The 23,725-nt window shown below is 42.5% G+C and overlaps 1 protein-coding gene across 2 annotated transcripts in view; it reads right to left on the bottom strand.

The window, feature by feature from the left end:
* PANK2 (pantothenate kinase 2) overlaps nt 1-23,725 on the bottom strand; it is a 107,341-nt gene that overhangs the window by 69,112 nt on the left and 14,504 nt on the right. For both annotated transcript variants that reach the window (XM_087690247.1, XM_087690248.1), the window contains 7 exons: nt 14,858-15,091; nt 14,384-14,442; nt 14,122-14,238; nt 13,056-13,175; nt 12,816-12,910; nt 1,332-1,425; nt 1,077-1,208 (listed from right to left, as the gene is read on the bottom strand). In XM_087690247.1, the coding sequence (XP_087546373.1) occupies nt 1,077-1,208; nt 1,332-1,425; nt 12,816-12,910; nt 13,056-13,175; nt 14,122-14,238; nt 14,384-14,442; nt 14,858-15,091 (851 nt within the window). The remainder of the gene's footprint in view (nt 1-1,076; nt 1,209-1,331; nt 1,426-12,815; nt 12,911-13,055; nt 13,176-14,121; nt 14,239-14,383; nt 14,443-14,857; nt 15,092-23,725) is intronic.

Raw genomic sequence — 23,725 nt, 5'->3', positions numbered from 1 at the left:
ACAGAGACGGAATCTGCCCGTGTCACCGGTCTGTAATCTACGAGCAGAGAAGTGTAGGAGACTGCTGGAAAAATCGGCTATTTATAGCCAGAAATCTGGGCGAAAATAGGGCGCCAGAAAACAGCCTGTCGGCTGCATTAAATGCAGCCGACTGCCTGCACAGGTCGGACTGCCACGTGGCAGTCCGACTGTGCAGTCCGACTGCACTCCTGTCCGACTGCACTGGCTGCCTAGCTGTGATCTCTAACACAGCTATGTATTGTTTAGAATTTATTTTCCATTTAGTCATAGCATTAGATGAAAGCTATTTCGGGACTCATAAAAATTACCTAACTTTTTAGATGTAACATTTTGGTCCCATAGGCTAATCTCGCCTTTTGTAGACATTAATATAGCTTTCCTCTTCTTCTTTCCCCACACCCCCCCCCCCCCCCCCTCTCTCTCTCTCTCTCTCTCTCTCTCTCTCTCTCTCTCTCCATAAAAGCTAATTGTATTAATAATGATGAAAGTACAAGATTACATGGTTACAAGATACAAGATGGCTCTAGGCCATCGTGCATAAAATCCGAGACATCACGGTCAAAGTACAAAGGAAGCAAAGTGACTAGAGGGGGCCACAAGAAACTACAATGTGCCAATCGAGCAATTCTTGTCTAGGGAGAATATATGTTAACTCAATCAAGTCAAGCTGCCAATGAAGAAGTCCTTTCAAGCAAGCTATATGACTTTGCACTCCAAATGAAGCATCAAAGATGAATGCATTCCTCATGGTCCATATATGCCAAACACCCCTAAAGTATAAGAAAGGAAAGAGCACTTTCATATCAGCCTGCACGGGGTCCACAAACTTGGGATACAAACCCAATCCTTTGGAAGCATTGATAGCCCAACTTCTTAGAACCAAATGGCCGATAGTAGTGACCAAACCTTCCGTGCCTCTCTCTCTTTTTTTTTTTCGTAATGGATCCGTGCCTCTCTCTCTCTCTCTCTCAATACATACATATACACATGCATGTGCATGTGGAAACACATATATATCAACCTTCATGAAACTAGTACAAGATTTAAGTCACAACCTGGGCAATGTTATAAGAAATCATTCGAAGCAATGAGAGCGCAATATCCTCTCGTTTGTAATCTGATAAGTCTTTAGTTCCTGATGTCACCTTTCCAAAGCTAGATGCAATAGTTGTTGCTGAAAGGCCAATCTGTCTCACATCAATTTAGGACAAGGTTAGAAGACGCCAATGCAAAAATATTTCATGTGGCCTACGATACAACCAAGAACAAAAGTAAAACCATATAGAATAGAGCAGGCACACTCAAGGCACCTTGCTATAGTCAAGTCCACCATAGATGTCTCCCACAAGCATGTCGACAGCACTGTTATCTCCTTGCTGGCTTAGTTCCAATATCTCATCGAAACTGAAATGAAGGAGCAACCACTTTTTCATCAAGAACAATTAGGTCAAACTTGTGCAATTTAAAATGTTGTTTTGGGTAGAAAGATTTTGTATGACTCATTTTCAGAAGTGCATCCGTCTAAATCGGTTGTTTTATTATGTTCTGCATCCCACTTAGATGCACTACATCCCTCTAAATAAGATGTTTTACTATGTACTGGGGTTCTGAATGCACAAAGAACCTTTCATATATTGCTGACCATGCCAGGGTCTAGCTTCAGCACTGTAGTGGATGTTTGATAGCTAACATTGCTGCTGTAAACATGGTGCCAGTCCCTTCTTCTTTCAAGAGATGCCATCCTCTTCACCTGCCTGCTGCCTCTTCTTCCTCATACCTGCCCTCTATCCTTGCCTTCCCTACCACCTGCCATCTCCCTCCTGTCTGCTGCTGCCTTGCATCCTGTTCCTCCTGACTGCTGCCACCTTCTCAGTGATCATACCACTCCTGTCTGCTGCCGCCTCTCTTCATCTTCCTCCTGACTGCTGCCACCTTACCAACCATTCCTGCTGGCAGCCTGCCTTTATATCCTCCTGCACCAGCTCCGCAAGGGCCTGGCCTGTTTTCTGTGAGTGGGCAATGGAAGAGAAACACCGAGAGAAAAGGAGAAAAAAAGAAAGCAAGAATGGAAGAATGGAAGAGAAATATGCACTGAATCTGGAAAGAATGCTAAATACAATTATGGACTGCACACCCCAAAGTGTCAATGAGGGTGCCGGATCACACTGAAGATGATGATGATGATGATGGCAGCACCGGACATAGAGACAAAGATGGAGACAAAAACGAAGTGAGCAACCTGCAAGAGACACAAGTGATCTGCCCAAAGCAGGCTGGCTGCTATATATAGCAGAAAACCAGCCCAACTGGCTGGCCATCAAAAAGGAGCCATCAAAAACCAGCACTAACAGGTGGCAAAAATGCTGAAATGGCACTATGAGGGCTGATTGCAATCATCTCAGGCTGGCAGCCTCTAGGAGAGCAAGAAAAAAAAGGCTGCCTACTCGGTGTCAGCACGCATGACACTAACTGAGAAAGAAATGCACACAAAACTGAATGGAAAAGATAGTCAGCACTCCAATTTCTCTGTTAGACTCTAACGGAGCTCACAACCAGGAGATGACTAATTGACAAAATATGGCGGGCTAACACCCCCTGTCAAATCCTCAGAGTGTCTGAAGACTCAATAACCTCATATGATGAAGCACAGAAGTGTGTGGAAGAGGCTTTGCGAAAAGATCTGCCACATTGTCCTTCATAGTACAATAGGCCACTGCTAACTCAGAATCCACAATCTACTCCTAAACAAAGTGGTACTAAACCTCTATGTGCTTCATGCGAGCATGAAACACAAGAGGATTCTTTGTGAGAGATAAGGCACTCTAGTTATCTAGGCACCACACAATGGGTCTTGTCTGTGGAAACCCAATCTCCACCGACAATCAACAAAGCCAAACTACATCCTGAGCTATAGAACAAAGTGCACAATACTCAGCCTCCATAGAAGATAAAGCCACAATAGGCTGCATTTCACTACTCCATAAGATAGCTCCCAATCCAAGGGGGAGAGCAAAACCTAAAGTGGAGCATCTCAACTCCACATCACCTGCCCAAATGTGAGTCACTCCATCCAGCAAGAGTGGCCCCCTCTCCATGATCCCATAGAATCGAGTCCCCTACAAGTAACGCAACATGCACAAAGCAACTCTTTAGTGAGCCTGAGTAGAAATCTTCAGAAAAAAAAGACAACAATGCCACCACAAAAGAGATGACTGGCTAAGTAATGAATGAGCTAGATCAAGAATCCAACAAGACACTTGTATAGGGTAGCATTAGGAAGGGGATCTCCGGTAGTAACCAACTTGGACTCCCAAGTCCATGGGGCAAGAAGTAGGCCGACACTCACCCATAACAAACTCCGAAAGAAGCCCAAGATATACTTATGCTAGAATAAGTGAAGGATCCCAAGGTTCATCATGTCAAACTCCTGTCACAAGATCTCTCCAGTCCAATCAACCTCCTATGAGTCACTCCCTGTGATAATCAAGTCATCCACATACAAGACGACTAAGACACACTTCTTTCATGGTAGTGCTCAAGAAAAACTATAGAATCTCAGTGCGCACTACATAGAAAAAGGTGAATGCAACCACTAAAAAACACCACTACCCAAGTCATACACCAAACAGATGATTCAACATGTGGCAAGCAAGGAGACTTACAACTTCCTCGATGGATTCTCATGCTATAATCGAGTGCAAGTACACCTTGATGACAAGCATAAAACTGCCTTTGTCAACCAATGAATAGGGTGTGTTAGCATACATTGTCATGCCCTTTAGTTTGAACTTTGACAAATACACCAACAACCTTCATGATACACCTTGATGACAAGCATAAAACTGCCTTTGTCAACCAATGAATAGGGTGTGTTAGCATACATTGTCAAGCCCTTTGGTTTGAACTTTGACAAATACACCAACAACCTTCATGATACTCCTTCCATTGCACAAGAAAAAGGCTATGAAACATAAATCTCGTACTCTAGTATGCCATTCAAGAAAGAAAACTTTGCATTCATCTAAAGGATAAGCCAGTTGTCTTGAGCTGCAAGAGACAAAATAGCACAAATAGTAGGCATAAGGACAATAGGTGCAAATGTCTTTGAATAGTCCAAACCCGCCCTCTGAACAAAACCCTTGGCAACAAGCCTAGCTTTGTGCTTGTCCAAGGAGTCATCAACCACATACTTGTGAGAGTCGCAACGGAAGAAGGAACTCGAACACAAAGGAAGAGAGACAGACAATCTGCAAGAGAAGAAGAAAAGAAACCTGCATTGAACAAGAAACAAATGTTGAATGCAGAAGGACTAATCAGTCCCAGCATGCAACCCACAGCATCAGTGAGAGCACCACATCAAGCTGATGATGACTGCAGCATCGAAGACGAAGGAAGATGATGGAGTCAAAGTGTGCACCTGCCAAGGAAGGAGAGAATATGATAATCTAACTAACTGCCAAGTGAGAAATGGCTATAAATAGCCAAAAATCCCAAAAACTAGCCGACCTGAAATTTGGGGCCAAAAATATGGCCGACCAACATTTAATGCTAGTAAAAATGCCAAAAATGCTGGTGTGGCAGGCTAAAGAATGCAAAAACTGCCCCAAGAAATGCACATAAAATCCTAAATGGAGGAGAAAACGCACCGAAATGCAATAAACTGAATGCTCTAGAATGAGCTACCTCCTGCGTAAAAACAAGTGATAGATAGGCCAGAGCTCCTAAAGTCCTCATCTAACTAAAACTGAGGCTCACAGGTCAGAGATGACAAGGCATGACAAACATGACTGCTAGCACCCCCTCTCAAATCCTAGATGTGTCGAAAGGTCAAGGGAGAAACAGATTCTCGGGTAGCAAGAGGAATGCCAATGTCAATTAAGTCCATCGATGAAGACTGCCGATGAAGAAGCTCCTCACGATCATGGGAAGCCCCCTCTAAAACACTAAGGGCCAGGAAATTCACAGCCACTCATTGAGATCGTCCCCCTCTGAAAGGGATGGGGGATACAAGGGAACCACCGAAGGAGAGGGTGGGGGATGGGAAGAAACATGTGGAAAAGAGGGTGCACAAGCGAAAACGGGTGTAACAATAGACAACGGCCTCGAAGGACCCTACATAAGAGAAGGAGAATGGAGCCAATAAAGCCCGCTCTCCTGCCAACTTGTCGCAATAATCACCCTTGTAGAAGAATCCTCAATACAAACAACTTGCTCAGTGAAGACAACCCAAGTACCAAACCTGATAAGGCCATAAAAGGAGAGGATTAGAGAGCCCAAGTCTGGAACATAAAGGGCCTGTGAAAGGGAGCTCGACGCAAAGTCAAGAAATAAAGGCAAAGTGCCAACACCACAAATAGGCATCAATACAATGTTACAAGCATTGATTGAATCCTTAGAATGGCATAGATCCTGCAATAAATCACCTTGTGGAGTCATATGACTAGAAGCTCCACTATCAACCAACCAAGGCCTCTCAAAAGATGAGGCAACCACTGAAAAAGGCTCCTCCAAGTCAACAACATGAAGGAACACTGACTCATGGATAACCGCTGGAGTAGAGGTAGAAGGCTCGGATGTTTTAGCACCATCCTTCGCTCCCGGATGAAGGTGAGGATACTTATTCCAACATTTCTCCTCTAGATGTGTCTTCTTCCCACAGTATGGGCATTTAGGCTTCTCCAAGTCAGAGGCAGAACCTAAAGAACTCTCCTGTCTTTTAGCCTTTGACTTCCCTTTCTTCTGCATCCCCCCTCCCAAGCCTACAACAAAAGCTTTGGTGGAGGTGAATCCACTAGCTATCTCTTTGGTGCACTCATCATGCTCCAAAGCAAGTGGGGCAAGCTCCTTCTATAGAAGCTTCTCACGAGTTCTTGATGTAAGAAGGCTTGTGTGAAAGACATCAAACTGGGGAGATGGCAACTAAGACAAAAGAATCATGGCCATATCCTCAAAAGAGATCACCCTACTAAGGGAAGCAAGCTCATCCCTCATGTCCTCTAGCCTGTTGGTATGATCCTTCATGGAAGAAGGATCATCAACAATGAGCATCCGTAATTTCTTCTCAAGAGTAATCCAATGGGCAAATGTCTTCTGATGGTACAAAGAAGGAAGCTTTGTCCGAACTTCTGCTGCTTTCCGCAACCTACACACATGCACTATGACAAAATCCTATAAGCTCATAAAGAGGAAAGATCGAGCTCTTGAGTTGAGCCAATCCCATAAGACTGCACAATCCATCAATGATCCAACCATGGAATCCTCCACAAGATCGGGAATAGGGTGGGTAACAAACTCCCAAATATTGAAGGTATCAAGGATACACTCCAACTTACATGACCAAAGCGAGTAGTTGAAACCATCAAGCCGGTCTTCTTTGGGCAAACTGGGAGAAGAGGGATCTCATACAAACGAGCTAGGTCACCTCCACTTGTCATGTGAACTAGCACGAAAAACTCTCCATCTCTCAAAGGAAGAAACAAAGACCTCATCCTCTGAGTCAGCAAAGAACTGGTGATAAGACATCTTCATATCCTACAACACACCCACAAGAAATCTGTGTTTTGGTGGTAGACAGCCCCATAACAAGAGAAAGCAGCTACACGATCACAAGGAAGTCGATGTAGAGGGTCTACCTAGGGGAGATAGGCTATTTCCTGCACAAGGACTATGTACATTTGCTGAGGAGAGTTGTTGCGTGACCAAGGAACACTACGTTTGCAATGGAAGACTATCGCCCGACTGAGGAAGCCTGTCGCCTCCAGTAGGAGAGAAATTGGGTAGCAAAACAAGTACCTAGCACAAGAAAAGGCAGACGCCTCCAAGCAAAAAGCTGTGTTTTCAGTAAAACACTGATGTGGCAAGGCTGCCTGGCAGTCTAGGCTGGTCTCCTTCACTAGAAGTCACCTCTGTGTCTTTCTTAGACAATGATACCAAGCTCTGATACCATGTGAGAGTGCGCAACCGGAAGAAGGAAACAAAGAAAGAGAGAAAGACAATTTGCATGAGAAGAAGAAAAGAAGCCTGCACTGAACAAGGAACAAATGCTGAATACAAAAGGACTGATCAGTCCGTTCACACAGACCACAGCGTCAGTGAGGGCACCAAATCAGGCTGATAATGACGATAGCATCAAAGACAAAGGAAGATGACAGAGTCGGAGTATGCACCTTCCAAGGAAGGAGGGAAGATGATAATCTAACTAACTCTCGAGTGGGAAATGGCTATAAATAGCCAAAAATCCCAAAAACTAGCTGACCTGAAATTTGGGGCCAAAATTATGGCCGACCAGCATTTAATGCTCGTAAAAATGCTAGAAATGCTTCAAAAAATCCTGAAAAGAGTGGACAATGTCTGACAGGTGAGGCAGGCTAAAGAATGCGGAAATTGCCCCAACAAATGCACATGAAAATAACTTCCTTGACTTTCGGTGAAGTTTGTTGCATGGTTTCTTCTTGTTCACCTCGCCATAAGTATCGTACTCAAAGATGTGAAAAGGGGATACATAAGGCTTCTCAAAGAAAGCCTCATAAGGAGTCATATCTTGCAATGCTGAAGTCAGAGACCTATTACAAATGTGTACCACTGTAGCAATCACCTCACCCCAAAGACAATGAGGTAGACTGCTAAGATCAAATATGTCAAGAATACACTCCACTTTGCACAACCAAAGGGAGTAATTAGATCCATCCAAGCAACCTTATTTGGATAGAGAGGGAAGAATGGGCACCTCGATCAAAGGTGCAATCATAGGCATTCTAGGGCCAAAAGGAGAGGCCCTACGGGAGACACGAAGAGAGAGAAGACGAGAAGGTTGCTCCAATCTTCCTAACCTATCAAGCGATGGTTCCCATGAATGAGAAAGTGGCAATATGAGGAAGGAAAAGAGATATGGTAGCTTGTAGTAGGGGAGGGTTCTCCTTGTGTCATAGCTCTAGCAAAGTAGCTTAAAGATCCAACCACACGCCAACCTATTTCTAGAATGTAGAAGGCAAGGTCATATATATTGAATGTAGGCTCCAAAAGCTGACAAACTATGGCACGTTAACATTTTCTTACCCCCCTGCTAGCACTCAACCCCAATGAAATGTCCCCCTAGGATCCAACTTGCACACAAGACACGATACAAGCCATATCCACAAATAAAGGGGACTGGACAACAAACTCACCTTCCAGCCATAGAGCCAAACAAGCTCATTTCCAAGCTTTAGAGCTAGTAGCACTCCATGCCACAACCACATCCCAAGGGTTAAGGGCTGGCACCCCATACCACCAACCCACACTATCCCAGTATATGGATGCATCAACAAGACTCCCAAGAGTAGTGATCACACAATGAATGCACACAATATGGTCATAAGTCCTATAAATAGGACTCAGCTGTCCTAACCCCAAAGTGCTCTTAGTGCATTCACACTAAGTCACTTCATGACCACTATGAGGAATGCTACTAGCACCCATCTAGATATCCAAGGATGTAATACTTCCCCCCTTATGAATGATTATTGTCATCAACAATATCCTTAGGAATGAAGTGGGAAAAACGACTCTCCAATAAACATAGCCCAAGTAGCCTCTGCCTACAGGTAGTTTTTCCACTTGACCAAATACTCGGGATAAATTGTTTGAGAAGATTGTTTAGTCTTAAGATCAAGAACCAATTCAAGTTCAAGTGGAATATATTGAATGGTGTCCTCAAGCCGCAAGACTTCCTCAATCAAAACAATCAATTCACCTTGTCCTAATCAATCTTTCAAACGACTAATGTGGAACACAAGGTGAACTAGAGTTTCCAAAGGTAGATCCAACTCGTAGGATACATGACTTATCTTCTTGGTAATTTAGAAAGAACCACAATATCTAGAAGATAACTTATAGCACTTGTCGATTTTGGGACTTCAAGGTAAACACGCATGCCCTCCTAGAGCTCTCGAGAGGTACAATGTTGGTTAGCATAAAATGTGGCACAACCCTGGGCTATTTTAATGGTTTCTCTAGCAATCGTCAACATTTCCTACATATCATGAAGAAAGTTGGCCCGCGACCTACACATGAGACACAACACAAGCCATACCCACAAATAAAAGAGGCTGGACATCAAACTCGCCTCCTAGTCATAGAGCTAAGCAAGCTCACCCCCAAGCTTGGGAGCTACTAGCACTCCGGGCCACAATCAGATCCCAAGGGTTGGCATCCCATACCACCAATCAGCACCATCCCGATATACAGATGCATTAGCTAAAGGGCCAAGAGTCCAAGCGTGGTGATCACACAATGAATGTGCACAATAGGGCCATGAGTCCTATAAACAGGACTCGCCTACCCAAGAAGTGCCCTTAGTGCATTCACACTAGTCACTTCATAACCTTTGTGACCAATGCTCTTAGTGCATTCACACTAAGTCACTTCATGACCATTGTGACCAATGCTACTAGTGCCCATCCAGATATCCAAGAATGTAACACCCAACATTGGCCATAAGCCCAACCTACCATGGTTTCCACACCCCCCACATTGGCTGCCCTATTCCAAGCAATGGAATCCACTCTTTCCTCCTTGATCCTCCCTATTGTAATGAGCTCTCAAGTGTCTTCCCCTTTAAGTTGTATTTATGCATTCCTCCAATCCTAAGTTCAACATTCGATTTAGTATTAGAGTGAGCTTTGACCTCTTGGGTAGAGTTGTCAACACCTTCCGCTTTATCTCCTCCAATAGGAACAAGATTTGACGAGCATCTACAAGTTAATCATTACTCTTGTTATTTCAGTCCATTTGGACTACTATCAATATTGTGTAAGCTATTTCGTTCTTCTATGCAAAATTTCCTACAGTATTCATTTCCGCAAGGCCTTTTACAATCTACTTTGTGTTCTGCTATATAACACAAGTTGGTTTTGTGCAAATGTTTCTCTATGCAAGCAACTTTTGCACCAAGTACACTCAATGGAAATGGTTGGCAACACTGATGTTTTGTGTATGTTGGCTACTAAGGATAAGTTGGATGAGACCAACTATCCATTGAGGGCTTATGTCATCCATCATGTATTGGTTGCAAAAGGCTTCTATATTGATTAAAAAATTGATGTGCATCTTGTTGTGGCTGTGAAAGCTACAAGTGCAACAACAACAAGTGACATTGAGGATGTTTCAAGTTCCACTTCCATTGCAATTAATGCTAAGCCACCATGACCTACTGCTAAGCAAGTTCACTAGGACAACAAAGATGTAGAGACTCAAGCCTTGATTACATATTTGTTAAACATACTATGATCCCATATATCCCATGTAAGACAACTAAAGAGGCTTGGGATACATTTACACATACATATCGTGGAAGAAATGAGGCTTTCGTTGCTTACCTACATAAGCAATTAGAACGTGACACATGGATGAAGTTAACTCTATAGAAAAAATTTTGAACCTTCCTTTCATGCATCTTTGCACATGCAGTTGCATGGTATAGACTTTAACTTTAGGAGCTAAGTTCTTGCTAAGGCCATTAGTAAAGAATATATTTTCTCTTACCCACCTTATGTTCTCATACATTGGTGGATCCTTCAGTGTAGGTCTTGTTTGTTGAGAAACCAAGCCATTCAATACATTTTCTCTACTTCATTTCTATTTTGGTTTCCATTTACAGCCCCAAAAAGGCTTTATTTGGATCATTACTTAGTGTCAAGGCGCCACCCAAGAGACTTCGGTAGACGCCACTTGAGAGAGTTGGAGTGCCACTCGAGACAGTCTGTGCCTATAAATACAGCACTGACTCACCCATTTGTCATTCCACACATTCATTCCTTCTGACACTTTGTCACTCTCTTCCATATTCTTCTCTCCTTTCTCTATCCTCTCCACTGCCGTTCATATCCCGCAAGGAGGACATTATGGTTCATGGCTTCTGCATCCATCTCCATCTGGCGTTTTGCAACCTATATCATCTGGCATCAGCTCTCCTCACTTGGCATCATCATCAAGCTTGTGTTTGCAGTAGTTTCAGGCTGTCTACAACAAGTTACACCCTCTTTGTCAGCTCTACATGAGATACCTGCGAACACAATATGTTTCTCCCTGCAAACCCTACTGTCTCCCTGATATGGTATGAGTGCATACCGTTCCATCACACTATTTTGACATGGTATTAGAGCATACCTGTTATTTTGACACTATTAGGTTTGTTTTGAGCCTGCATAATGGAGAAGCAGCTAGCACCATACTTTTTTAAAGGAATTTCTTTCTGATGTTCAAGACCTCAGAAGAAACGTCTTTTGCTGTTCAAAAGTATCAAAACACATTTTTTAAAGCCAAAGAAAAGTACATGTGAGATCCACCCACACTCTATTGATGTTACATTAATTTCAATGTGAAGCTGATAAGAGGAGAGACGTCTTGCCCTTTGGTGGTGGTGTTGCTTTTAATATAAAGATGTTCACATGGTATTGCTGGAGGTATCTGAAAGCATCCATTGTTGCTTTGCTTCTTCTTGTTTACTGAAAATCCAATCACACTTTTTCTTCTAAGGTTTGATTTTATAAATTCTTTTACTTTTTCAAATTTGTCCTTGTTGAGAATTTGAGCAGATAGCTAGTAGCTACTCAGCATCATAATTGAAAGACCTGACAGGGAGATAGTTGTCTCTTGGCGATAAGGGGGTGGTCCTCCCCATCTTAGTACCTTGTTCTTGTGTCTATACTGTCATGATCTTTATTCCTAGTTCTGTGTTGTCAATTAACCATAATTAAAAGTATTCACTCTCACACAACCCCTGCAAGATTCATTGACTTTTTCAGGATGGCTTCATCATCTAACCAAAATACATGAATGTGCATATGTCAATTGGGATCAGATGTGGCCAAATAGGGGCCTCCTCAGACCATCTCTGAATTGAGACAGGAAGATACTCTGGAGAGTCACACAAGAAAAACATGTAAGCGATGACAGATGGAAGTGGAGACAAACGAGCACTACACATCCAGATGTCCGGCCTATTAGGAGACACAAGACCATTATCACCACCTCTTCCAAGAGAAATCACCAACACAAGCTCCACAATAAGTACCGGATCCACCCCAACAGAGGACAATCCAAAGTGATTATGCACAAAGTTACAAACTTATGTTGTGCTAGGCTACCCCATCCCCCTAATGCCATGAAACATCTACAGGACTATCTATTATCTATGGATCCAGGTTATCACCTTGCATCACCATTGCACATTCCCAGAAGATTCACCTCATGAATACTATCAGAGACGTACTGAAATCCCTACATTATAACCCTATGCTGGATCACTTAGGATAGTAGGAGCTCAGATCCTTTTTTTTTTCTTTTTTTTAATACATAAATCCATAATGAGATATAGCATGGGTCGGTCACATTTATCACTTTGTTCTCATAGGTCATTTGGGCCTTTACTACACACTAATATGAATTTCTTTCTTCTCGCCTCGCTTCCGCCCTCCCTATGTGGCCACATGCACATACCAAATTTCTAAAGTCTATTACAAATGTTTGAGGAATCAGAACCACTAGGGTAAAGTTACAGAGAAAATCAAAAGTATGGGTGAATACAAGCAACTCCAAAAAGAGAATTTATAATGCTGTAAAAGTAATTTAATATACAAAGTAAGAAAGGTAAGCCTGCTTCAACCCATATCTATGGACAATGCTTAGCATTAAGTTATTCATCAAATTGGCTGTAGCAGCAGTACATAAATTAACATTTTCTCAAGTCTAGATTCAGGTAATCATCAAGATATGAATTGACACTAAATACTTAAATACATTATTGAAATGCCTACCTCTTGCACTTTGTTAGAAGCCGACCAAGTCCCCAAAATGTCCCTCCTCCCACATTGGTACCACTGACTCTTTGAAATTTCCCATCACCATCCACCTATTAAATAGATGGAAAACCATTTACAACAAAACTTAAAAAGCCAATTACGGAACACAGCAGTCAAAACCTCAAATCTTTTCTCCAACAAATTACTTCTACATAGCATCATCGATGATAAGATTGATTTACATTGAACAGTCACCTTGATCATACTGACACCAGAACCAACATTTACAAGAAGATATGGGAACATTTCATTATGATCAATGTGCACAAACTTCTTTTGGCCTTCCATATGTGTGAATGCTTCATCTCGAATGGCCTGAAAATCGCATAAAGGACTCATCAGATGATAGAGTAATATAAACCACTGTAAATGAGATGGATGTTTTTCATTAAGTTTGACATAACAACTTGTGACAAGCCTAGCAAAAATAATTTGGTTGCAATAGAAGCCAGAGAGAAGGGCATAAGCAGAGAATATAGTTTTAACACCAAGTTTAATCATCTAAAACATTAGAAATCCAGCACATCAAGAAAACAAACCTAACAGTAATGTTGGAACAGGAATCAGGACTGCAAGAACTTTCTGCACCCAACATGAAACAGTCAAAGCTGTACCCTCGTAACTACAAGCTAGGGCCAGGCAATCTACGTTTGTGCTTAAATCTTTTGAACTACACCCATCCCATCTATCTCAGCAGAGGGCTGCTACTAAACCCATGTCACATGCATGTCTGCCAACCAACTTGAAAATTTCATTGAGCATAGCACATTTCTACGCCTCTAGGGATTCTATCCTAAATTTATATAAGCAATAAGTTCATCCAACTGGGACATGTCTCCCCTGCACAGTCATAGGTCCACTATCCAAATTTGCAACTTAATTTGATACGTAATCCTCTCCACATCGAGCTTATCTAACCCTGAGGCAGCTCATGAAAGGTTAGATATGCTGCCAAAAGCCCTGGGACTGATCCCTACTGAATCTCAAGGATAAAAGGATGACTAAAAGGCAAATGCAAATTTCAGGCCCCCTTCACAGTCATCTAGATCAAGTGCATGAAGGATATCTGCCAAAGTGCTGCCTCATTATTGTTTTGAAAGTTGCCCCGTGTGCATGAGAATGGGTGTCATTGATCTGGTGGACAGTAAACATGCAACCCTGTTGAATGAGGATAAGCCTACCACTCTTTTTGGTGCAAGACTTGAGAATAAAACAAGACTCAAATATGCAAACAATGAAGTGTTATAGGTTAACTGCAGACCTTCAACAAGAAATTGGCCCCAGCAACAAGACAATCCATTTCATCTTCCTTGTCCAAGGTCACACCAAGCTTTTCTTTAAAAAGATCCGCATACTTGAATGCTCCACCACCTGTAGCCTTGGCAATGAATCATTCAGAATAAGACAGAATTAGGCCAAGCTAAGAATATCACAGCCAAAAATATTCATTTGATGAACGAGTAAAACCAAAAAAGAAAAAAAGTTCTCACAAAAAAGAAAAACCTTAAGCTTTGAGCCTCTACCTTTATGGTTGGTCCCTCATATGAACCTTGACCAATTTGATGCTTGCCAGTATCATGACCTACAAATTCACAATCAACGTCAATCTTCATTTTTCCTCCCTCCCTCACTCCCCCACTCTGTTATATATTGGATATAAGATCAGGTCAGTGTGTAATGTGTTTCAGTGAAACAAATGAATGCCATTGAAACAATGAATTAATCAGAAGTTTGGCCATATTTTTCCCATCATTTTCTCTGGAGGAGACAGAACACCCCTAAATGACCTTAATATGGGAGAAACAGCCTCAATACAAGAAATTTGAGAGTTGGGAGAACTTGGAGGGAACAGTCCAGTTTAGGGAAATTGTCTCAAGATGGAAAGTAAAGTGTAATTTGGAAAAATTAAATGAGCCTGCACTGGGTACAATTATTATATATACTGAAATTTTCAAATTATATTGAAACAAGACCATGAAAATAGAGCTCGAGTTTACCAAATGCACTGCAGGAATAAAGTTTCTTTGATTCAATGAAATCAAGGCATTCATTGATCTTGCTAGTTTCAAATTTCACAAAGTGAAGACGGCCACCAAGAACAGGAAAATTGTGACGTAATCCTGGAAGCAAAGCTTCCCTTCGTTGTTCAAGTGCCTGCAATTTTCTTGTCGTGACTAACCTCTTTGAGCGATCAGAATGCCTCGAGAAATATACAAGTTTGATTAATGACCCTGCAAAATAAACATAAGAATATGTTAGCCACAGCAGTTGTAACATAAGGTTGCTTCTTTGGAAGCATCAATATGCTAGTCTACAGACAATCAGAAACCCAAAACACTCTAAAGGAAACTATTTTTTCGTAAGGTCAACAAGTTTTAACCTATAACATCCTTCCTGAATCTGCTATGGTTTGTAGGTAAAAATAGCCTGGAGAACTTAAACTTGCAAAGTTGACCCAAAAGACATAGAGAAACTATAGGACACAACAAAGTAAAGCCAAGCCTTTAGAGCTCCTTGCTAACAGTATACTATTGGAAATAGGAGATATAGACTTCACATACGTTCAAGAAAATATTCACAAAAGAGTTTCTTATAAATGACATAAACAAAGTAAAACCAACCCTTTAGAGCTCCTTGCTAACAGTATACTATTGGAAATAGGAGATATAGACTTCACATACATTCAAGAAAATATTCACAAAACAGTTTCTTATAAATGACAACAGACGCATAAAATGCAAGGTGCAAGGCCCTATTTATACAGGCAAAGATTCCAACTACTAGTTTAAACCTTAGTCAATTGACCTAGTGCATAGTCACATAGCTGGCCATTGGACACCTTGTATATGTGTATCTAAATTGGGGCCTTCACCTCTATGACTTGTAAGTTGTAACACATCATGGGCTTCATGAAGGAAGATAAGCCCATAGCGAGCAGTTTTCAACACACAAAGAAGTCATGGAACGTGAGCCAGCCAACAAAACTGAAAGTCTGTAGACATGCCTTGCTGTGCTTTATTTGTTATATCCCCATGACCTAGTTAGGAATCTACATAGGCTAGAATTTGTTAGTTGGCAGTGCCTACTAAAGTCGAGGTTAAATGAGAAGATTAAAAAAGCTTATAAAAGCACACTTGGGTCAGTTGTAGAAATGCACTCGTCCCTCTAGGACTTTGGCATTCGGAATAGCTTGCTACCTATATTTGAGCTGTGGGCTGCAAGTTCTTCAGGCCTTGAGGCTTAGGCCTAGTAATCACTACTACTCCCCAAGCTAGGGGATTACTGTGAAGATATGCTAGGTTTTGTGAAGAAAATTGCTAGGGTTTGTATTGAGGAAACACAGTGCGTACGACCACAACAGAAACACAAAGACAGACACAGATACGAAAGCAAAACTCAAACCCTAAATGCAAAACTCAAAACTCAAACACACAAACTCACACACAAATAGAAGAAGGGAGAGAAGAACACAACTCTGAAGTGAATGAAAACTGCAAATGAATGTAAGAGTGTACAAATACTTGAGGACAAAGCAAAGTGTCAGAGTGTGACGTCCACCGGAGACGGATCCCAAGTCTGTGACCACCAATCAGAGTGTGGAGTGAGGAATCTGCAAAATGTTGATGCCATGAGGCTAAGGAGACTGAGACAACAACTACAAAAGAGGGAGATGATGCCAAGCGGCTCCAAAAGGGTGCAAATGCAACTTGAAGGATGTCACCTAATGGAGATGGAAGCAACCACACTATCGCCAAGCAAAGGAAGCCCAAACGCAGGCATTTGGAGGGTGTGGAGACCGATGCCTGGCTAATATGGGTCAAACGCAGGCATCAGGGGATGGTGGAGATGCTGGCAATGGCAGGTGGATGCCAAACGCAGCCTAGAAGATGGCGCCAGACAATGGGCGACAACCTAGAGGAGGGCGCCAAGGCACTGCAAGGGCTCATGGAGAGGTAGCAACAATTGCAAAGGTTGGACAGCCAAGTGGAGGCAAACTAATGGCTAAAATCTGCACACAAGGGTGAGAAACCTGCAAAAAAGGATAAGGCTGAATGGGGGCAGCCTATCTATTTATAGATGTTGAAGGGTGGCCAAAGAATTAGGGTTTTGGGGGGACCATTGAAACTCGCTCGGACCGCTCCCCATTTTAGGGTTTTTCATTAATTAAGTGTGTTTTGGAGTTGTTTAAGAATGCTAATCAGCTGAAAAGTGTGTTTTAGCTCAACAACCCCTCTCAGGCTCAAAACTAAGCCGAAAGGTTAGGTCAACCACTTTGATTTTTACTTACCGCAAGGCATCCCACCCCAAAGCAACCAAGGCATCAGACAAAGGGTGCACGTCGGCTACCCAGTGGCCTACCAAGACTACAGAGGCGATGATTATCTTACCAAGGGAGTCCAAGTAGTCACCCCATAGAGGACAGGGCATCAGACAAAGGGTCCACGTTGGCTGCCTAGTGGCCTACCAAGCCCTACAAAGGTGGATGGAACCACATTGAACTTTTTTTTAAGTGAGTTAAATTTTATGGAATGTGGCTGATTGAGTAATGGTGACCTAGAAGATGGGAGTAGGAAGGCTATACCTAACACATCACAAAATAGTACAAGCATACCCATCCACTCAAGGGTGTTAATGAAGAGAAAAAAGGTGATGAGGTATCCATGTGATGAAGTATGGTGGTATGGTGACAACAGCCGCCAGTGGAAATAGCTTAGGATTTGCTCAAGTGGTGCTTTACACAATGAGATACAAAGTATGCGACATGCTAAAGAATGCTCATGCAGCAAGTGCCACTTGGACAATGTCCCTCGTGGGAAAATTGTTTACTTGCCCAAGCGCCCTAGTACAAAGATGGTGAAATCATGCAATGCAAAGGGAAAAGGTACAACAGGGAGGGAGCTGATGTCCAAGACAAAGTGCTGAAGCTTGTAGAATACCAAGAAGGATAGGAATCCCCTCTCAACCTGGATGTAGATGCCGAAGGAGAAAGAGGAGCCTAATGTCAATCTTCGAGTGGTGTCGAGAACCATGATGAATGGAAGAAGATGATAATGAAAAGGATGAAGCACCCTGCTCGAAGAGCAAGGTAGAAGTCACTGCCATGATAGCATCAAGAGAAATATTACACGATCCATCTCGGGAGGGAAAGCCTCTATGCTGGAAGAAGAGCAAACACTCCTAATATGCTAAAACCATGAAAGGAACCACATGCATCTCCACATCTCCAGCCCAAGAAGGACCAAAGCAAACCTACAAGTTAGCTCGACGGAAATACAAAACCCTGCAAAAGAGATAAGAATCTACAAGCAGACACATCAATAGTGAGATACTCCAAAGCAAAACATAACAGAAAAAAAAAGCTAACTAAAAGTACAATGCAATGAATATGTATGTGTGTGAGTAAATGCAATGGAAGACATAAGAATGGAAAAGCTAAGGACAATGAATCTTATAGGCCCGACTCTAAGAGTACAAAAAAATGGATGCTAGACTGACCGAGGGTATCCTAAGGGACCTAGAGACATGCTAGTCTAAGAGTGTGGCCACCATCGTGTACGCCCATTAGCAGATCTCTGCCAATGAAATGCTAGACGAGATGGCAAGGAAGGTGAGAAGGATGCATGAAGTGCAATGGGTTCAAAACCTGCAGACCAATCAACCAATCCCTCAAGGGTAGTGAAAGAGACTATCTTCTGAGACTGACCGCATGCCACATATCCCCAGCAACGACGACTGGTGGTGCTAAGGGAGTAGATGAAGCAAAAGCAGGAGGCGTAGCCCCACTAGACTGTGCAGTCGCAACAATCTGTAGAAGCATTTTAGCTGGGAGACCTTGGACCTTGGATCGACACTCCTCATCCACATGGCCGGATCTCTGGTAATGTGTGCAAAACCTATTTTTCGTAGGAAGTTGCTGCCAAATAGGTCTTGATACTTTAGTTCAGTGTGAGGAAGAGGCATCACCCTTGGAATGGCTTACCTTTGCATCTTGCAAGTTCTTGCCACTATTGGTTTTCCCTCTCGAAGAAGAGGCAACCAAACCCCTCTCCTCTGAATAAGGCTGTGATGAGGATTTCTTGTGAACTTGATCATGCAATCTCACATAACGCAAAAATTGACACTCAAACTAGGAGAAGGTTAGCAGTCTAGGCTGTGAGATGATATGTTGGATGAAATTGAAGTATTTTTCGAGCATCTTATTCAAGAAGAATGTAACCTAATCGTCGTCTAACTTTGGAGAGCCAATACTAGCAAACTCGGTGAGTAACCCCCTGTATTCAGCCAGCTTGACTTTCATATGATCCCCTTCCTTAATAGAGAACTCTTGAAGCTCAAAGTCAAAATTTATGTGCCGAGTACGATCTCTAGCCGCATAGCAATAGAGAAGGTGACTCCAACACTCTGGCATGAGCAAGAAGGGTTGTAACTCAAAGTGAAACTCAGGAAGCGATCCCTGCATCAACTCAACATTAGTCGTGGCATTGCAGGCTCTCCATTGATGGATGTAGTCAAGGTAGGCTAGTCAAAGGTCCCACATAGGCTCGAGACCAATGACGAGGTCCCAAAGACCCTGAGACTTAAGCACTTGTTGCATGAAATTCGACCAAGTGATAAAATTCCACCCATTAAAATGAGTCTTATCCGTGGTGCCATTTTTAGTGGTTGCAACAGGAGTGATAGTGCTAGGTGATAGATAATGGGGGAAAGTGTAATGAGGGTAGGATGGGAGAGTGGAGTATACTTGGAAATAAGCCCCAGAGTGCCCAGTCGGCATACAATGAGTGTGCAAGGTGGATCCACAGGTAGGGATGGGCTGACTAGGCATGGGTATGGTAGCCGCATGAGCCACCCAAGGAGGTGGGATGGAAACACGTGGAGCAGAAGATGGGAATCCATGCATAGGTGTAACCCAAGCAGAGTGTAAAGATGCACCATAAGCTAAGGATGGAAACCCCAACGTCAAAGTAGTCATGTGAGATGTGAATCTGGGGGTAGTGAGAGAGATGCCCATCACAATCGTCCCAGGTGTGACAGGTGTGCTCATTTGCAGAAAAGTGAGAGGCACTGTGTTAAAGGGTGACATTCCCTCTAATGAAGTACCAAGGTGCAAAGAGGTAGAGAATGGGGTAGAGAATGAGAAAGTGCTAGGAGCTGAGATGAAAGATGCAACCCCTAGTGTGTCTGATGCAAATGTGGAGTGTAATACAAGGCTTTGGAAAGATGATGAGAGATGATCAAGGTGTAATGTAGAAGAGGGTGGGATGCGAGGGAATTGAGAAGTGTGTGTTACATGCTCAAATGAAACAAAAGCTGTAGATGTACCTGAATTATGTCTACTTCCAAAGCCCAATCTATTGAAGTTCACATATGCAAAGCCGTCCAGATCCTATACCTCAAAAGAAGAAACAGGCAAGGATTTTGATTCATGCAACTCAAAAGGGTTGTACGAACCAAAAAATAGACCTGGCTGAGATGATGAAGATGAATCACCAGAGGTTCTGAATGCCGTACATCCTCCATGATCATAGAGGTGGCCAACCTCACCAACCGGTTCAAATGTGGTAGTAAAACTGGTAGGAGGGGTGTAAATATCACCGTACTTATTACGATAATACTCCTCAAAGTCATCCTCTGTCATGAGGGTGAAATCTGGAATAGGAGTAGAAAAAGTAGGTGACGGTGAAGGTAAAGTGTGGTCCTCCTCACTGAGTCCATGATGCCGTCTTAGGGCCTCCAGTGATGGAGAAGCCTGTTAGGACATCATAGGAGCTGGAGAAGAAAGTGTTTGTGACATTCTAATTTGGTTACGAGTCGTATTGTGTGCTCCGCATAAAATCAAGCTCTCCACAATATCTACAGGATACTCTTTATAGGAGCACTGGCTCTGATACCATGTGAAGAAAACTGCTAGGGTTTGTACTGAGGAAACATAGAGTGTACGACCACAACAGAAACACAAAGAGACAGACATAGACACAAAAAGCAAAACTCAAACCCTAAATGCAAAACTCAAAACTCAAACACGAACAGAAAAAACGAGAGAAGAACATAACTCTGAAGTGAATGAAATTTATGAATGAATGTAAGAGTGTATAGATACTCAACAGCAGAGCAAAGTGTCGGAGAGTAATGTCCACCGGAGACAGATCCCAAGTCTGTGACCACCAGTCGGAGTGTGGAGTGAGGAATCTACAAAACACTGATGCCATGAGGCTAAGGAGACTGAGGCGACATCTACAGAAGAGAGACATGATGCCAAGCGGCTCCAAAAGGGTGCAAACGCAAGCTGAAGGATATAGCCTAATGGAGAAGAAAGCAGCCGCACTATTGCTAGACAGACAACTGGAGGGAGTGGAGACTAACACTTGGCTGATGTGGGTCAAACGCAGACACCGGGAGATAGTGGAAATGCTAGCGATAATAGGTGGATGCCAAATGCAGCCTGGAAGATGGTGCCAGATAGTGGATGAGAGCCTGGATTAAGGCACCAAAGCACTACAAGGGCTGATGGAGAGGTGACAGCAGTCACAAAGGCTAGACAACCACGTGGAGGGAAACCGATAGCTGAAATCTGCACACAAGAGTGAGAAACCTGCAAAAAGTGATAAGACTGAATGGGGGCAGCCTGTCTATTTATAGATGTTGAAGGGTGGCCCAAAGAATTAGGGTTTTGGGGGGGCCATTGAAACTCGCTCAAACTGCTCCCCTTTTTAGGGTTTTTCATTAATTGAGTGTGTTTTGGGGTTGTCTAAGAATGCTAATCACCTGAAAAGTATGTTTTAGCTCAACAAGGTTTACACAAGGAACACACAAAATGTACGAACATGGCTCGAACACAATAAGTTAGTAACGCAATAAATGCAAGCCCCTAAACACAAAGCAAAACGCAAAAGACACAAACACAAACAAAGAAGAAAGAGAACTCTGAATGGATGAATCAATACTGTAAATGAATGAGAGAATGTTTAGAATGCTCAAGGGCAGAGCTGTCCAACAGCCAATGGCTCTTATAGCCTCATTTGAGAGTCTACACATCCAAGAGTTGAAGTAAACCATACCAAAGATCATTGAGAAGCATCAGTGCTGAATATTTGCCGAAGATTGATGAAGAACAAGGCTGAAAAAATCAGCACAAAATTTGGGCTGTTGTCTTGCACACGTGGCTGTCCATACAATCATGAAATTGGTGCTCTACCTGTTGCATTTGATGCCTAGAAGGCCATTATGCATGCCATTGTTGAAGAGAAGCAAGGATCGGTGAAGGAAGAGAAGATCTCTACGGAAAACTCCATGGAAGCTTGGCCAAAGCTTGGAGAAAGAGGAAAGGAAGTCCTCTTTTAAAAAGTAACCACAGTTTAACCCCAAACTAAGCCCGGCTAACTCTCATTTAACCTTGTTACCTCCAGATTGCATGAAACTTTGATGACGACCTGCTACTTTAGCCTTCTTCCGCCATATCTGCCCTTGAAGATCTCCAAATGTAGTCTCTTACTAACTATAGATGGTCTGCAACCCTCCACTAGTCACTGTCTTTACCAAATACTTGTCTAAAATTGATTTTTGATGGAGAAAATAGTACTGAAAATAGAAGGAAAAATGGATCAAAGACCAATGCTCTAATACCATTTGTCAAGAAGAGAACTGGAGAGAGAGAAAGAGTGCAGAAGAGAAAGAAAGACTGCAGGAAGTGAAAGAAAGAGAGTGACGAGGAGAGAGAAAGACTAGAATTGGAGAGAGAAAGACAGAAAAGATAAAGAAGCCATAGAAGCTGTGAGCAAGGAGAGAATAGAAGGATATTAATGTGTCAAAAGATGAGAAAAATTACATGTCCTCTCCTTTTATACCAATGTCAGTGTGACATGGCATAACATCAATATTATTTGCACACTAAGTCCTTATTCTTCCCAGCTTCTTACAGTGTAAGACTGAAGACCAAGTGGCAAACATCTTTACCAAATCATTTGGTAAGGATAAGTTCACTAATTTTAGATCACTGCTTGGGATACAAAAAGTGACTTGAGCTTGAGAGGGAGTGTTGAGATAGTCAAGCTCACCTACCCACCTACCACTATCCGACATGATAGCTGTGTGTAGCTATCCTGCATATGTGTGTGTCTTCAATAAGTCAGTACTTGACTTAACCATAGTTAGTCAGTGGTCAGTTTCTTTAGTCACTTAGACCTAGTTCATATATTGAGTTAGACAATTAGTATGTGATGGAATAATGAAGAGAAAAAGAGAGTACACTGCTCTCAGAATTTGTCTCTATGTCTATCTCTCTCTCTCTAAACTTGAACATTCTCAAGCTATTTCTTCAGTGGAGACCTTGAGGAGGCATTATGGTCTTGATTTGGAGGACAACACTTCATCTACTAACTCTTCTTTTAGGGATCATTCACAGTGGCCCAACTCTTTTTCGTCTCATTCTCCTCCACAAGGTACACCTCAATTGGAGCACTCCACTGACGAGACTGATCACCTCTCAGTTGAGAAAAGACTATCCACTCAAGACACAACCAAAAGTTCAAACTCTTTACAATCAAGCCCAATGGCAAGTTCGTACAATCCACTTATGTGTGAGTCTGGTTTTGTCTATATTGCTTCTTCTATTATGCAAGAACCAATTGTAAGTCATCATGGAGACCCAAATTGGTATCAGTATGGTTTTGAAGACAACTCTATGTTCAGAGATGTTCCACAAGGTAATCCTTCATCCTTTGTTTCATTTGAGTATGAGTTCGGCACTTCACATTTCCCGCACTTCCCTCCCACATCCATTTCACATTTAGATTCCTCTTCTTTTAATCTAGATCCCTACTTTAGACCGATAGTAAATTATCCTATCTTAGAGCACATTGTCTTTG

Source organism: Lygodium microphyllum, chromosome 12, assembly GCF_053477565.2.
Source record: "Lygodium microphyllum isolate KBCC chromosome 12, Lygodium_microphyllum_v1.1.10, whole genome shotgun sequence".
Lineage (NCBI taxonomy): Eukaryota > Viridiplantae > Streptophyta > Polypodiopsida > Schizaeales > Lygodiaceae > Lygodium > Lygodium microphyllum.
The sequence above is the reverse complement of the archived record's forward strand: the minus strand, read 5'-3'. Positions and strand labels throughout refer to the sequence as shown.